This window comes from Struthio camelus, chromosome 3 (genome assembly GCF_040807025.1).
Source record: "Struthio camelus isolate bStrCam1 chromosome 3, bStrCam1.hap1, whole genome shotgun sequence".
In the NCBI taxonomy this organism is placed as follows: Eukaryota; Metazoa; Chordata; class Aves; order Struthioniformes; family Struthionidae; genus Struthio; species Struthio camelus.
This window is the reverse complement of record NC_090944.1, coordinates 100,392,190-100,409,305: the sequence shown is the minus strand read 5'-3', so window position 1 is coordinate 100,409,305 and position 17,116 is coordinate 100,392,190. Positions and strand designations below refer to the sequence as shown.

Genomic DNA, 17,116 nt, shown 5'->3' with positions numbered 1-17,116 from the left:
ACATAGGCAAGCAGGATAGTATTTTGAGAGTCTAGGTAGCATTCAACTACATTAACCTTTCCCAGTACAATACTTGTAAAATAACAACTGAATATTGTAAAGATAGACACAACAGCGAGGGCTACAGAAAATGTAAGGCTTTTGCTGGGATAGTTAGGACCTATTTCCTTCTGACAAGCTATCACAAATCAGTTGATGACTCCAGTGCTTCTTGCCCCTCAGTTTCATTGGGAGGTCAGTGTCGTGGGTGCAGAGGACGACACTCAGTGATAAAACTGACTTAAATCATTTCTCTGAAGCACCAGCCTTTTTGATCCTCAGTCCATACTGCAAATGCTGCCTATTTATTTTCCCCAGTTTCCTCTGAAGAAGGCACGGTGTTCCACTTATTAAAAAAAAAAAAAAATGTAATGTATTTACAGCTTTGGGTGGAGGACTTCTTTAAAGACTAAAATGACATATAGGGGGAAGGAAAATGTATGTCCTGACCTGGCCCAGGCTTTTTCCACCTCAGACAGCATGTCTGCTGTACTATCTTAATGGCTGCAGCCCTCTCGTCTCTCTTGTGGCTTCCCTCTCTCCTGGTTGTATCTCACATGTCGGTGGCTACCTACCTTGCCTTTTCCCTTCCCCCCTTTCCTACTGGCCGTATTTCTCTTTCCAACTCTGTCTCTTGTTAGCTATTTTGAGGGAGGAGGTCACTGCTTGACGTCTCCATGGCAGCAGCCCAGTCACCAAGCTAATAAAAAATTAAAGGAGCGGGGAAGGGAGTAAACACAAAAGAATTGAAGAGCTGCCTTCTACACAAACACACTCGCGCAGGCCTCGCTGCACGCTTTGGCAGCAGACACGTACGTAACACGCACAGGACGAGAAGGAACGATGGTTCAAAGCAACGATCTCAAGGCATCTGAGATCAATATTCCTCACGTCCTCAAAACCTGAGCTCGCTCCGCGTCCTGTAACGGAGACCAAGGAAGCAGCAGAGGTTTTGGAAGCGAAATGTGTCTCCTGGCAGGGAGAAGGTAACCCGGGGAAGCAGAGAGCCCCTCTTTGCCTCGGGAGCACAACCACCGCCCGTGCCCCGGCACGCCGGCGGCTCCAACGGCCGCCTGCGCCGCGCCGCCGGTTAGGGCCGGGCCGGGCCGGGCCGGGCGCGGAGAGTGGCATCCGCCGCCGCCCCCCCTGCCCCCGCAACGGTCTCTCCCGGGCGGCCCCGCCGGCGCCCGCCTCGAGGCGGGGTCTCCCGCCCCCCGGGCAGGGGCAGGGGAGGGGCGGGGCGTCCCTCTCGGCCCCGGCGCGCCCCCTCCGACCCGGCCTCCCCTCGTCTGACCTGCGCTCGTAATCTTCCCTTCACCACAGAGACACGAGCCCACCAATCAGCGAGGCCAAAGGCGATTGCCAAGGCAACGCGGCCGGCCAATCCGAAGCGGCTCTCCCTCCCAGCTCCGCCTTCTTCCCCCCTCTCCCCCCTCCCCACGAGGCGGTGCCGCTCCATTCCGGGCTTGTCAAAGAGGTGGGCGGGGACGCCGAGGGAGGCCGCCCAATGGCGACGAGGCTTTTGCTTTCGTGTCCAATGGGGGAGCGGCGGCTGTGCGGCCCCTAGTCCACGGGAGCCGAGCCGGGCCAAACCCAGCTGCTGCCGCGGCCTTCTTCTGTTCGCGTCCCCCCACCTGCCAGCGCGGAGTTGGCGGCGGCGGCGGCGGCCCCGGGCTTTGTCCCCGCGCCTCCCCCCTCCCCGCCGCGGGGCCAGCGCCTGCGGCCGAGCCGGGCCCCGCCGCCCCTCCCGCCGCCTCCGAGCGCCCCCCTCCCGCTCGTCGCCTGCCCGGAGGCGCCGCCGCCGGCAGCGCCGCCCCCGCCCGCGGGGCCCGGGCCGTGCCGGGGGAGGAGGGGGAGCAGCGCCGCCGCCGCCGGGCCCATCCCCGTCCCCCACCGCCTCCCCCGAACACCATAGGCGGCTCCGGCACCAAGATGTCCAACCGGGTGCTCTGCCGGGAGGCCAGCCACGCCGGCAGTTGGTACACAGCCTCAGGTACCGGCGGGGCGGCGAGCCCCGGGCCGGCGGGAGGAGGGAGGGAGGGAGGGGCGGGGGCTGAATCAGCACTTTCCTCCACCACCGCCGGTACCGGGCCCGGCCCGCCCTGCCGGCGCGGGGAGGGACCGGCGGGCCCCGCCTCCGCGGCCTCGGCACATGGCGGCCCGGCCCGGGGCGGCGGCGGCGGCAGCCGTTGTGCGACCCCCTCCCGCGGTGGTCGAGGGAGCCGTTAACCCCGCCGGGTTGGGGGGAGGGGCAGCCGTTGTGTGCCGCCCTCCCCCCCCCCCCCGGGGGGGAGCCGTTGCCCACCCGGGCCGGTACCGGTGCCGGGCGCCGGCTGGGCCCGACCAAGGGGAACGGGCCCGGGGGCTGCCCGCCGCGGGTGTGTGTGTGGAGGGAGGCCCTGCTGGTGGCGGTGCCATGTGTGCTTTTGTCTCACGAGGCGGCAGGAACTTAACCCCCTTCCCTCCCCGGCCTGGTGTGGACGGGCGCATTGGGAGAGAGTGGTCGCTACTGTGGCGGTCACTCCTCTCCCCTAGCTGAAAATGTGATTTTCTGGGGGGGCTTGGCCCAAGGTAAATCAGCCCGCGGCGAGTTACCTTGTTTCTTGTGTGTCCATCCGTGCTCTAAAAACTTATTCGGGACAGGTTTTTACCAGTGCCAGTTCATGTGACTTACCTGTGAGGTGAGAGCAAATGAAAGGAGTTTGGTATTTTGGGGTGGTTCTCTTCTCGGGGTCTCCTGAGAGAAGGCAGGATGTCTGGTGTGTCTTACGGACTTGGAAGCAAGCTGATGGAGTGGGGTTGGGTTTTAATTCGTGAATTCCGAGATGAACTTCTTCTAGTGCGTTGTCCATAGTAGAAGTGAAAAGTTATAAAGTGCTGGTACAGGATGGACTCTCGCCGTTTAGAAAGGTGATACATGCTGAAGATGAATAGAAGAACAAAGGCGGTGCCTCAGAGAGAAGTACATGAACCACCGTTCTCCTCCAAAACAGAGAGAAACCTGTGCTAATGGCTTGTTAGCACCTACCCTTTGAAAATAAGCTCTATTTATTTTTTTGGAGGGGGAGAGGGGAAGAGGAGAGGGCAACAGACAACTCTGCAGTTGCGGATGCACATTTGGATTTTCAGTCATTGTTAAGGTGACTTGTAAGCTACGGTCTTTTACTGGCCTTAGGAGTAAAGATCATGACAAAACTTATGTGGGTGAACAAGCTTAGATGAACAGAGGCTGTCATAAAGAATATTTTGAGTCCAGAAGGATGGGAGAGGTATGATTAAAACAACAACAAAAGTATTGTGGATCCTAAACTGACGTTTAAAGAAAACTAGACGTGACAAATCATGCACTTCTCTACTTACTCTGTGGGTAGAGTTTTCCTTCTCTCTTCCATAAATTAATATATAAAATACGAGGCAGACATTCAAAGCGTAAAAAAGAAATACACTGGGGAGAGTAATACAGGAAGAAAGGGATTGTGAGATAAGTAGCTGGACTTCAGTTTGGTGGCTAAACTGTTTCAAGGTAACAATAGAGAGTGATTGTTTTCCTTTGGAGTTTTCCGTTCAAAACATTACTGTTTTGGCCATTACAAAACTGGTCTCAAATTTGCATCTGGAGCAGATAGCCTTTGCAATTTTTATCAATTGTCTAGAAAGGTAGGTAGTACTCCTTTTTACTTCTCTTGTAAGCAACATCATGTTGAAGGTTTCTATTTAAACGCATGCAAAGACTTCAAAATGTTACAGCTTTTTCATAACACTTTTAAACTTACCCATGCTATTTATATTTTCATTCATTAATAAGGCGGCAAATAGCTGTGCAATGTGGAATGGTCAAATGGCCTTGCATGTAAATTTTCTAGTTTGTTATTGGACTTCACACCAAGGTGCTGCTGGATACTTATGGATAAAACAAGAACTTTAGCGTCTTTGTAATTATTTTAAGAGGCATAGGTGCTATATTTAGCTGTTTTTCTGTACCAATTCAATGCATAGCTTTCTGTTAGACTACACCCCGGTGAGTCCGTGTGACTGGTTTGGCCAGTACTAGTCCTCTGTGATAGGACATCCAAAAACATATTGCTCCAGTTGCTTTTGGGCTGCCCTCTAGTAATTGCTTGCTGAGGAGGTGTGGAATGGTGCCGAGACACTTCCCCTGCAGGAGAAAAATACTGAAGTGAAGCATGTTGTAACTAGTTTTGGTGACTGTACTTCTAACAAGTTAAACTGTAACTGCTGCATTGTGGGTTGTTGGAGGTCGAACTTGATACTGCAGTGGCTGGAGTTTTGGGAAATCTTCCCCCCTGCTCCCAGCCCCTCTCCTCTCCCCCATAGGGTTTTCCTCAGGTAAAAAAAATAGTGTTGTTATGTCTCTTCCTGTAGAAAGAAGTTTCTTGCACCATTTATTTAGGGTACGTGAGAACAGAAATTCTTCCTGTTCAACAAGATGGGGACTGCCTAGTATTTGTTGACTGAAACTATTTTCTATTTGCCACTTCAGAGAGTCCATCAAAGCTGAAGAGGAAACGAACGGGGACCAAGAGTGTATCTGTTTGCCACTATCTTAACTTAAACCTAGGCCAAACTTGCTTGCCATCTAGTGTCTCAAACTTCTGACATAGGCTTGTTTCCTCACCTGTGCTATTTGAAGAACGTCTGGATTTTACCACATGGTTTCAACCTGCATAGCTTTAAGGATGCAGCTGAGGCAGGGATTACAGTTTGAATTGTAATAGTTCTTCAGTGCGTTCCTGTAATTCTCCAGGGACTGTGTTGTCAAGTCCTCCTACCTACTCTCTTCATGCTTACCATCTAGGCCCAGGAGTGGTTTGCTCAGTTATATATAGACTGGTTAGCATTTAAGTTTCCTATTACCTGAAAACTGCTCTGTTTCTACAGAGCTGAGCTTGGGTACACAAGGCAAACAGGTCTCCTGGTACCATTAAGTTACTACTACAGTTACTACTGCATTAGTATTCTCTACCTGTCCAAGTGGGCATTGAGAAAGAAATGTGATTTATTTTTTTTTTCCGTTTTTTAAGGATATGTTCAAAATCATTATCTCTGAAAGCATTTCAAAGAGGCTCTGTGAGGATGACCTCAGTTAGATGGCAGTTTATGTGGAGGTGCCTGGTATCTGAGTGGAAAATGTCAACAAAACATCCAAGATGATGTATGAGGTCCTGGATCAGGTGCTTATAACTGCAGAAGTAGAACATCCATTGCTGTGCTCAAAAAACTTAATATCTGCCAGATCTGACAGTAGAAGTCGGCGCTGGGGAAGAAGGGCTGAAGTCAGCTGAGGAGCGGACTCTGGAAGCTGTGAAAGCAGAGCACGGAGAATAGATCCAGAATGCAAAACGGGTTTTGTGGCCAGAGGATATCCTTGAACTGGATTAGCTGACTTTTCTAGGGAAAGAGCTCCAGGAATGGAAGCAGTACCAGAGCTGAAGCCATAACCAAGTAACAGGTAGCCACTACTTCTTTGTGGAGAGTGAATGCAATGTACGTAAGAGGGTTTAGAAGACATAGCAGTCTTAGCAAAGACGAGAAGTGTAAGTTCTGTGGGGCAGCCATTGTTCCAGCTGAAGGCAGAAGCTGTGCAGCTTAGATTCTGCCTTGAAAAATATAAACATACGCTGCGTTCTAGTGAGAATACATCACCTAATTGTCAGACGCCAATAAACTTTAGAGAGCTGGTGTGACTGGCTGTGCAATTATACACATCCAAGCGTGTCTAGATGTTAGAATGTCATATCTAACAATAAGTAACCAACTTTGTTAGTGGGAAAGTGATATTCCATACTGAAAGTGCTAGCAGTTCCTACTCACTTGATGAAATTGAGAAGGTTAAAAGAAGGCTTTGTGGTGGTGGTGGCAGCCATTTAGCTTCCCGTATGTTCTTCATCCATAATATGCTGTTGTAAATAAAACTTTAAGAAAGCAAATTCCTTAGAAGTTTCTGTAGTTGAGTGCAGTATCATGATTATCTTGGTCAAATTTCACACATCTTCTCTTCTAGGATTCTTGGTGTGGAGAATTTCGTGTTCATTCTACACAAGTCTGTTTAGCTCGTTAGTAAACTTCAGCCGTGGATTTGCAGAGCATCTGCCTTGCAACAGTGGGGTGTGTTTGGTCAGAGGCTTAAAGTTGCTCCTTCTTCCTCCTAGCAGCAGCACTGAAGATGGGAATCTCTGCAGCTGAGCTTCCAAACTGAAACAGTGTTGTGACGATTGTTGATGGTAGGCTGCTGATCTAACTACCCTATTTTTACTCACAGACCTTGATCCATATGTCTGTTTTAAAGTAGTTAAAACCAGAATGTGTCATGCTACTGCTCCTATTGGCTAGCAACCTGGTGCATGGCTGCTGCTAAATACGCTTGCAAAAAGAGATAAAGGCATGCTGTGTAGACAAGGGTATCAACTTGTTGAGTTGCTGCCATGTAGAAGGTTTTTTAAAAAAAAAAAAAAAGTCTCATCTTTCTGCGGTGAAAAATATTACACTTTGATTTATTTTTGGCAGAAAGTCCCACTCCTGCTGGGTGAATTCAGCCACACAGACCTCTTGAGACGTTGCTTTTTGACTAGCAGGGGGAATGGGAGGATTAGGGACAACTTGAAACAAAAATAGCATAATTTTCCATGACTTTGAATGCAGGGCAGACACGTTCCTAGATACAAAAGGAGCAGCTGAAATATAACAGGAATGACACACAGGGCGCTATACTGAACACAGACTATTTGCAGGGTAGGATGTGGTAACTGTCTCGATTTATTCCTCCATGCTAGTAGATTCCATAAGCATTGAACAGTTCTGCTGGGAGTCAATCCGTGCATTCCTGAAATGGAAATAATCATTGGCAGGTGTGCACCAGCCTACCTCTTTTCCTTACTCTATGTATAGCATGCCATTACAAGTGAGATGTCACATGTTAAGGCATTTTACATGCTTTATTTACTGGCTGCTGACCTGCCTTGCTTGGCTCCTGGAAGAGCTAATTGAATACTATGCCACTCTGTAATAAAGCACTTGACCAATCCTCCCTCAGCTTTTCCTCAGTCAGTGGAATGCCCATACAGACAAAACACACGTTTTTTCAGTAAGCTGTTACAAATCACATCAGAAAACCGCACTGAGAGTGATGTGTGAGTAACAACACTATGTGATCTGAAATTTGCCCTGCAAAGCAAGCTCATCACCTTATTAGATATGGCTTGTTTCCCTGTTCTCCCTAACCTCACCTTTGTGGTCAGGGGTGGGCGTTATGGTAGCCTGTGCCAGTCCTGCGAACTAGAACCTTCATTTCTATATCCTTATCAGTACAAAGGGTGAGTTGACAAACGCTGTGTTGATTTGAAATGCCACTGGGCTTTTACCATCTACCAAACAGTATTTTGTATGATGACTCAAGTACATGGTCTCTCTCCACATAAACGTTTAAACCTTTTGGTTCTCTTGTATACAGAGCTTGTCTCCTGCTGCCATGGCTTATGAGTAAAAGAACCCCAAAGTAGGTAGGTAGATGCAGAAAGCTTGTTGGTAGGATTTGTAAGGATTAAAACTTCTTACTTGTTTGGCCAAGAAACGCTAGATCTCATGGATAACTGGCTGTCAGGCAGGGATGTTCAGAACTTGTCTTTCAGGCTGTCTGTGGTCTGAACAATGGTGTCTAGAGCAACTGAAAAGGATACTACTTGGAAGAACTTCTGTGGATCAGAAAATAAACGAGCAGGCAGATGGATGTCATGAGTGATCAGTTTAGAAATCATGTTTCCCTCAAAGTGGGCTGCTGTTTTAGAGTGTTTGCACTTCTACTCCTTTGTAATCCCCAATAAAACCCGCATTAACGGCTTTTACTGCCTCTGCACTAAACACTGATTTACTAAGCCAAGACCCGCTACTGGTTTATAACTGTTTGGCGTAGCCAGCTGCAGTGTGCAATAGCAATGTGATTCTGAGTTGGCCCAGCTTTTTTCGCTTGCGCGTTCTAGGGCTTGGGAGCCCTGTAGAGCGGCATAGAGGTGTCCCTTTTCGTGAATAATGAGGTAATTGCAGCACTTGTGCGCTTGTTGCCCTGAGCTGGACCTTCTCAGCATCAGGGAAAGCAAGTACAGCAGTTCGATTGTCTCTGCCCTGCTGCAATATTCCTGGGTATGCATAATCTGTCCGCCCGGCTTGTTGCCTACAGCTTCTGAAGCACAAACAGTGCTGCCAGGGTGTCTTCCCCTGACCCTCAGAGCTGCTGCATCCTACCTTAAATTACAGCAGAACCACTTCTCTGTAGTGTGTTGGATCTGAGTCTTTGCAGTAGCTTAAGGGGATAGAAGGAAAGAAGGTGTACAGCCTTGTGTGTTGCTGGACTATGAATACTGACATGAGGAGGTAGTTGAAAGACAGTCACTATACCACCGTAAAACAGTTTTCTGGAAGTGCTGAACTCTGGTGTGCCAAGAACCCTGGCACGTTTCCCAAAATTGTAGTAACTCTTGGAGGCTCATTCAGCGCTGTAGGTAAACATAATGTAAAAGCAATGCATCAGTGGCATCAGCCTGCTGTTTGTAGATGGTCTTGGACAAATGAATGCAGAAAAAACGTAAAAAGTATGCGAGGGTCACTGAAGCAAGGGAAAGTAATGACCTAATCTGGGTGAAAGGAGCAGTAGCAGGATAATTAATGCACTGATAACAGAATCTTAATGTGACATGAGTTGGAGCTTTCAAATGCAGCTGTTAAACTTAAGTTCTTACCTTGCAATCTATAAACAGACCATCATAGTGCCTTGCAGATTTATTAAGTACGTGCTTTGCAAGGTTAAATACTAAATTTTGTTTCTCCTTCCTTTTTTGTTATTTATAGATTTTTATGTGGAAGGTGGATGTTTCATTGCTGGATCTCTTGCAAATTAATCATGGAACATAATGTTAATATGTAGACTGTAACACTGTATTCTTCAAAAGTATACCAGAATAATTTAAAATACAATTTCTAGGCTGTTATTTCTTACTGAATCACTGAAGTACTGTCTGAATCAAGATGCTCCAGGTGCGGAATGTACACTCAATTTTTATTAAGAGTTGAAATTTTAAAAGGAACTTTGCATTTGGCATCTTCCTGGTATTATTAAGGTAATCTGGGAAGTATCACCTAGGGAATACTTGAACAAGTTCAGATTGCATTTAGCACGCAAGTATTTAACATTGGAGCCAAAGTTATTTTCTCCGAGCTGCTAAACAAAAGGTCATTTTGTTTGGATCTCTGACCTAACTGGGAAGGTGTTTTATAAAGCCATGTATGTGAGTATTGCTCGATATTCTTAATCGATGGGCTTCTTAATTGATTATTTATTTCCTAATAACTTTCAGTGAAGGAAATCAGAGAGCTAGCAGAATGCAAGAAAATTAAGATATGCAAGTGAGAGCTGCCTCCAAAGCAGAATCACTGTTTCTGTTATGGCTTCCATTTTATTTTCCCTCCCTCATTACTTGCTGTTTTATGTTCATCTTAGAATGCGTAAAGCAGGAGTTTATGTAGCATCAGTGTGATCTTTATTTGTATCCTTATGTGTATCCTCTATGGTTCCTTTTTCAATCCTATACCTTACATAAGCACATTTCTGCCTTATAGACTGATTTCTTTGTTTCATCTGTTCATCCAGTATTCAGTAATGGAAGAGTGTATATACCAGCAGTAGGGAATGTGCTCATCACCATGCGTCTTTTGAAAACCGTTTTCTGTTCTTGACAAATCCTAGTCTTTGCATAGATAACACTTGTCCTTTATTCAAAGATTTAACCCTTATTGCAGTTAGAAGCAAAGATTTATCAGCAGGGCCCATGTTCTTTAAAGCAATTGTTATATTTTCTGTGATTTTAAATGAGACGGGGAACCACTTAGTCCTCTGTCACATTTCAGATTGGAGTTTACCTGAAGATTGAATTAAACGTTCTTGTTTCCCCTCAACTGGAAAGAATGTGCTAGTTTAGCTTAACCTACGAAGCCTGTACTATAGCCACTGTGAAGTGAGGTGATGAACCTAGATGTGTGACTACCAGACTTCTTCATGGTATTATTTGCTGGGTAATACCGGCATGTGTTCAAGGTGGAAGGATTCCTTCCCACTTACTCTAGTGTTTTGTTAGGGGATAATGTTGATTTTAAAAATAATTTCTCTCTTTAAAGAAGATATTTGAGTAAATTTTACCTGTAGATATATCCATTAAACCTGTCTGGTGGAGACTTGGTTTCAACTTGAAATTATTTTTCAAATTTGGTGCAACTTCTACCAGTTTTCTAAACAAAACAGCATTTGAAATGTCCACAGAGGATAATGTGAGCATTGTTATTTTCATGCTTATACTTACACCTTATTCCATAGGATTTAATTACAAGTCTTAGTATTAAGTGCTTCAGTGAAGATTGTATTTTGTCGTCTAGTCTTTATTTGGTAAAAGGACTGATCTTACAGCACTAACACTAAAGGGTATTGACTGTTTATAGAAGAGCATCCCTAGAGCTTTCTCTCTAGGTTATCCTTAAAGAAATTCTTTTCATTCTGCCAGCTTTCTCAAGCTGGGTGCTCCACGCACCGCTGAAGAAGCGGAGACCTCTCATACTTTTTACCCCTGCAGTAGAAGCATAGGCAGTGCTATTGCATGCGCATGCTTGCCTGCTTAGAGACAGACTGTTTACCTCAGTTATCTCAGTGATAGTTGCACAAAATTCTGTTCATATATGTTTGAGTACAACTGGAAGAAACTTGCCTATAGGGCTGTTCTTCAGGAATTTACTCATCTCTTATAATTCCATATGGCAGAGCATCTCTACAGTGATAATCTGGACTTATTTATATTTTGTATATCCCACGCAAATATTTTGACTTTCGCCTCAAGCATTGTCATGTTTGATAACTTGGAAGAAGGGCCTCTCTGAACGCTTTCGCTAAAAGTTGATACTAGGGGTTGCTTTGTGTGCCTAGGTAAGTTGGTAACAAGAAAACTGCAATTTTAGAATATCCACATTAAGTATTTGTAAGAATAGGAAGCTGAAAGTTAATGCGAGTTCTCTTGGGGTGCTGTTTGATTTTTCTTTAGCTGAAAGGTCAGAAGTGCTCTCTATTCTCCCTTTGTGTTAGTCCTTTGGAGAGAGAGAGGTATTTGAGTACGTATTTTATTAAAACTTTACCAAAAAAAAGTATCAGCTGTTATGGAAACTTACATTAGGTTGGAGTTAATGATCTGAAAAGGCATCTTACAGTCACATTAAAGGGAGGAAAATCTGAAAGCAAATTTGATAGCCTATCCGTATATAGATACTGACAAAGTTTCTTCCCTTAGGTCATATTGATTTGTTGCTTATAGTTCTCTGCCTCTAGGAAAAAAAGATGTTTGTTACTTTGTCAAAGAGTCTGTGTCTGCAGTAGCAGACTAAGCAGACCTGGGCATCTTAGATATAGCATACTAGAAATGCTGAAATTTGTCTTTAACTGTTCAGCAGGCTATCTGATTTGCCTACCATTTTCTTAGCCAGAAATAGCTGTGAAAGACTGGCCACAGGAAGGCCAAAGACAATGCCTAATTCGGAAAGAGTCCCAAGTCTGTCTCAATTTACTGGAAAGGTTTTAGTGTTTTTTTTATTGTGCTGTCATTGGATGTTCTTCTGAGGAAAAGGGGGAAGATGGGCCAGATTTTGCATACATCTGTATACATCTCTGGTTAGTGGCTATTTGAAAAAAATATTTCCTTCTAAAGAACTTCTCTCAAAGTACTTTATCCTTTTACATTGGCAGAATTAGGAAGTTGATTTTTTTTTTTCAGGGTGATTTCTGTCTCTTCACTTTCAAATGTATTTTTTAAAAAAAAAAGGGATGGGCCGTTAATGGAGTGGTGTTTTGTTAGTCCCCTAGTAGCTTAGAAGAAAGATGGAAATAGATCTGTTTACGCTACTTAGCTTCTTCAGAAGCCTCCATTTTCTAGGATGTTATTATCCTTATCTCCATTGCATGTCTCTGCTGCTTGTAATTTTCCGAAGCAACAGAAGCGGCAGTGTAATTTTTTTTTTGGACAACTTCATGCTTTCACTAAGGTGTCTGTATTACAGCGGTGACAGTGGCAAATCAATTGTCACTTTTTTTTTTGCCTTGTTAAAGCTACAGAGGACATCTAAGGCAGCTGAGGTAATTTTAGGCTTAGGGAAACAGTGTTGCACTAATCAGCCTTCTACATGCCAGAAGATAGTGTTCTTTACAACCACAGAGGATGTCCTTTTTTCATGAAATACCTAAATTTAAATTTTCTATGGAAACCGGTGGCTTAGATTTTTCCGTACTTTCTAGAGAACGCTTTTTATGCAATCGTTGAGTGACTGATTGGATTCTTCAAAAGTTGACGTCTCTGCGCAGGTTCTCTATAGGTATTGCCAGCTCTTTAAAAGCCTGTCAACTTGTGATCTGGCTAGTTTGGAACGTGGTTGTGAAATAGTTCCAGGTATTTAATTTGCTTCTGATTTTTTCCTGGCAATTTGTGGTTTTACGGTTACATTTCCTTTCCCCTGCATGAGTTAGATGCAGTAAGCTGTTTTCTTGTACCACAAACTTTTTTTTTTTTTTTTTGGTATCATATCTTACTGATAAACTCAACTAACACAAAATTCTGTCAAACGCATCTAAGGAAGTGTGAGGCGGAGGGAAGTATATCTTTTACTTTATTCTCTTTGTTCATGCTATGCTACTTCTAGCAATAGCAGGTGAAGGATTTCTACTTTAAAGTTTGGGTTTTTTTTGTATCCTTTCATAAGGAATATTGTGCTATATGTGCCAAACTTGCTCCTTCAGGAATAGCTCTACACCAAGAAGCTCATCTGTAATGGAAAACACCAGAATGTATTTTTTTTTAAATGTCATTGTTTCTGGAAGGCATTCTTATCACTTGTCTGCTAATTAAATTGAGAATATTTGATACTTGTTGAGGTACAGGGTTTAGGGAAAAAAAAAAAAAAACCACTTCTAAGTATTAGGTTGCCCGATCACCAAAGTTAACATTGCCAAAAAGCGTACATACCTGATTTGACAAAAAGTTGCTTTGGAATCACTATAAGCATCCCCGTCTTACGACGTGCTTTGTGTTCTGCTCTTGCAGTCGCTTGCCAATAATAAAAGGCCAAGTATCATAGCCATTAGCCATCATCTCAGTATGTAAGGTCTTTGTATTTTATCATCTCTCTATTGCACTCACTCAGCCTAGGTGGCCATGTCTTTTCACTTTTGAACTCTGGGAAGATGATTGAGAAATAAATCTGTTAGCCTCTCTTTGGGATCAGCAGCTACGTGTTCTAGTGACCAAACGGTGTGTGCAACCGCCTATAGAGCAAGCAATAAAAAAAGGTTTGCATGGATGGGGGATAAATGATCTTCATGGGCTAGGAGGTCGAAGCTTTTCTAGGGTAACCTTACGCATTGGAGGCATGTTGTTTCTAAAGGGTTTGTTTTTTGAGGCTGAAACACAAGCTTTCATGCTTATGATAATTTTAAATCTATTGGACCTTAGTTGTTAATCTTTGAAGTATGCTAAATTCTTCCATGGCTTCAGTATTTCCCTGTCTTTTTATAGGACCCCAACTGAACGCACAGCTAGAAGGCTGGCTTTCTCAAGTACAGTCCACAAAAAGACCTGCTAGAGCCATTATTGCACCGTAAGTTTGAAATTTATTTTTAGTATATTTAATATTTGAATTGTTAAATGCTTCTTTACTCTGGGTGACTCTGAGGTCTGGTGGAAATCTTGTCTTTAGGTGAAAAGAATGTTATCTAATTTTCAAATAAGTATTTTGAATGCTGTGTGGAAACGGCAAAAATCTCTACACGTTTTGGTGTATGACTGGTTTCCCTTTACAGATGGATTGAAGATGTAACATTTGTTTGTGAATGTAAGCCAGGTAAGAGAGAGATTATTTGAATGATAGTCTAAAGATAACAGATTGTTTAATGCATCTGTAACACAGAACGTGTGTGTGTGTGTGTATATATATGTATACAGTTATACATATGCACACACAGGTATGCACATACACATTTTTATATACACACATGCATTACATATATGTATATATATACACATACACGCACATACACATTTATATTTTTATGTACTTGCGCATATACATAAAATTTATGAAGCTACAAAAATGATAGTGAAACACTCTTCGGTTATCCAGAATGGTTTGCTTTGTCTTTTTTATTTAGTTTTTGTTCTTAAGAAAAATAGGAAAAAGTGCTACATTGTAAGGTTATTTCTAAATTATTAAGACAATTAAATTTAATGAAGCTAGTCAAGACGTAGTAAGAAAACTGTGGGTCAGTCCAATTTATTATGAATTAGAAAGAAACATTAGAAAACACTCAAAGAATTGAGTTGTTTTTTTTTTCTCCTTTGGTAACGTAGCGTTAACATGATGTTTGAAGTATTCCATGGTACCAGTGAATGTGCAGAAGAAACTGGACCCAAATCTGCCGTAGTCTTTCTTGCACGTATATCTGGAAAGAGGCCTTTCAGTTGTGGGTTAGATAACCTGAGTTTTTTTTTCCAGAGCTACTGGAGATCTCTCTGTGGTCTTGGCAAACTGCTTCATTCATCTGTGTCCTTGTTTTGTCACTTGTAAAGTGGGATATAGCTAATCAGTTTTTTCTAAAAGACTGAAAAAGCGTGCTGCAGAGGGAGTCTTTCAGAGGGATGGGTTGACACTGTCAAATAACTTAGCTTGCTGATTCACTAGGTCCCAGTCTCCTGTTTATCTCTAGATTGTGTATGCTAGTACTTTTCTGAGCTCTTTAGAATGAGTGAGCTAATTGCCTCTAAAGTAAAACCCGAGGGTGATTCTGAAGATTGTGTGTTCCAGGTATTACTCTGTGTGTATGTATGCACATACGTATGTATGTATATATACACGTGACACCATCTGGAAAGCTGTAGCTGTGTTGTTTCATATACTCTACCCAAAATAAATGATGGACCTAGCATCACAGGCGCTCCAGATGAGATTCAAAGGTGACGTGACCCAAGCGCTATGCAACGTGGGCATGGCTGTCTGCTGCAGAGGTGCTGCTGAGTGATCACGAACCGTTCTCCACCACTTGGCTGGGCACCTGGGGGTTGCCCTCTGGAATTAATTCTTTTTGTGGTGTAAACTGAATATTTTCCTATTTTGAACAGTCTTGAAAAGGATGAATCTTAAGATAATGATAATTGAAGCAAGGAGTCAGAATAATTATGAATCTTTTTGAAGCAGAAACAGCTGATAGGAGCAGAAACAGGAATACAGGACAAGAAGGACTCTAGGCTAGAACAGTAGGAAATGATAAAGCATGTATCTCATTTTCCACAGTAAAAATTACTGTGCTGCATTCCACTGCTTTCCTTATGCCCATTCTTTTCACTGCCAGAGTATTTTCAGTCTGTTTATCTCTTGTAGCATGTAGCCTTTGATTGCCAAGAGTATGGTTAGAGGAGATTTCTCCAATAGCTTGCTATTCCCATGTCTTCTGGCCGCATACTTAGTGTTATTATGACCTTTTGATAATATGCAGTTGTATAGTCCGTGTATTAGTATCTTTTATAAATAATAAAAGTTGCTTTGATCTGGAGGCCTACTTTTAGCTTTCAAGTGAGTGAAAACTAAAATCACTTTTAATCAGCTAATCCCTTTTAGCTCAGTGATCACTGAGTTTTTTTTTTCTTTTAAACAAATATATCCCATGTACATTCGGTATTAACTTCTGTTAAGATGATCCACTGTTAACTGGAACAGTGCTTGCTCTCCATCTCTTTCACAGATTGATTTTTGGATCATTCTTGCTATTTCTAGCTCACTGGGGACTAAACCTCCAATTTATTAAATCGTATTTAATATGCTAAGATATTTAATAATATAGCAATATTAAATATATTAAATAATATTTAATATGTTAATGTATTGTATACCTTGATTTGCAGCCATGCAGGATATACCTATTGTGGGTCTTGTGCGGCCCATGCTTATAAACAAGTGGATCCTAATATTACGTAAGTGTTAAAGCTTTCTCTTTGTGTTATTTTAAGTGTAAATCATAAGATGATTCTATTGCAGTGTTCTGAGAAGTGCAATGTTACTATTACGTTTTTACAACTTGAAGTGCTCAAATACATTTTTATTTTGTTCTCTTTTGGGTCTTTTATGCATCCATTTCCATTTTATTTTAACTTCATATGAATATTCACATTCTTTGAGTCTTACAAAAGACAAATTTAGTGCAGTATTGTTGAAGGTGAAAATGTAAAGCAATATTTTCAAAAGTTCTTGAGAATTATTTGGAACTGCCTTTTTAGAAGGGAAAGGGGTTAGGTGGTGTGTTTGCAAATAATAATAACGTTTAATTTACTTTATTGCTTGATGTTTCACTGTTTTTATAAAAGCTTGAGCTGTTTGTTACTGGTGCCAGGGTTTCTTTGGACTTTTTATTTGTTTTGGTGGGTTTTTTGTGTTTTTTTTTTTTTTTTTTAAGTACATTAAAGTATTTTACCATGATTCTGCATTGGTTTTTCAGTGCAGGATTCTGGGCTGAATACTACCAGGATATTCTGCTATGGAGAAAAGTGACCATTGTGTGTATATGATATTTTAAGTTAGTGAAAGTTACCTGTTGTAATAATTTTAAATAGACATGCATTTATAATGGAACAACTATGAAATCCCTAGTCAGTGCCTCTCTCTGAAAATATGAAGCCAGTTATTCCAGGCTAAAGCAGTATAATCCTTACACGCTTTGAAGACTGCAACGTTTTGTAAATGACAGAAAATTGTAAAACATTTAAAAAAAAAAAAAAAAGTTAAAATTGTTAAAACATCTACCAGTACTTGCCCGAAGTATGTATTTTGCAGTTAAATTTTAGGTAAATGTTAATAGTAAAAACTGGCTATATCTTATCAGCTGCTTATGAGGAAATATGCTGTAATACTCTCCAAAGACAATGGTTTTGATTCTTTCTAAAATGTTATAAACAAATGAAGATGATTTACAGTGTGACAGAAAACTGGTTTCTCTAAA

At 42.6% G+C, this 17,116-nt stretch overlaps 1 protein-coding gene across 1 annotated transcript in view; it reads left to right on the top strand.

Moving 5' to 3' along the window:
* The first annotated feature begins 1,844 nt into the window (after positions 1–1,844).
* Positions 1,845–17,116, top strand: part of MEMO1 (mediator of cell motility 1) — a 28,214-nt gene continuing 12,942 nt past the window's right edge. Inside the window, exons 1-3 of the mRNA XM_068939336.1 lie at positions 1,845–2,032; positions 13,647–13,728; positions 16,026–16,094. Of these exons, the coding sequence (XP_068795437.1) occupies positions 1,972–2,032; positions 13,647–13,728; positions 16,026–16,094 (212 nt within the window). The 5' untranslated portion in view covers positions 1,845–1,971. The remainder of the gene's footprint in view (positions 2,033–13,646; positions 13,729–16,025; positions 16,095–17,116) is intronic.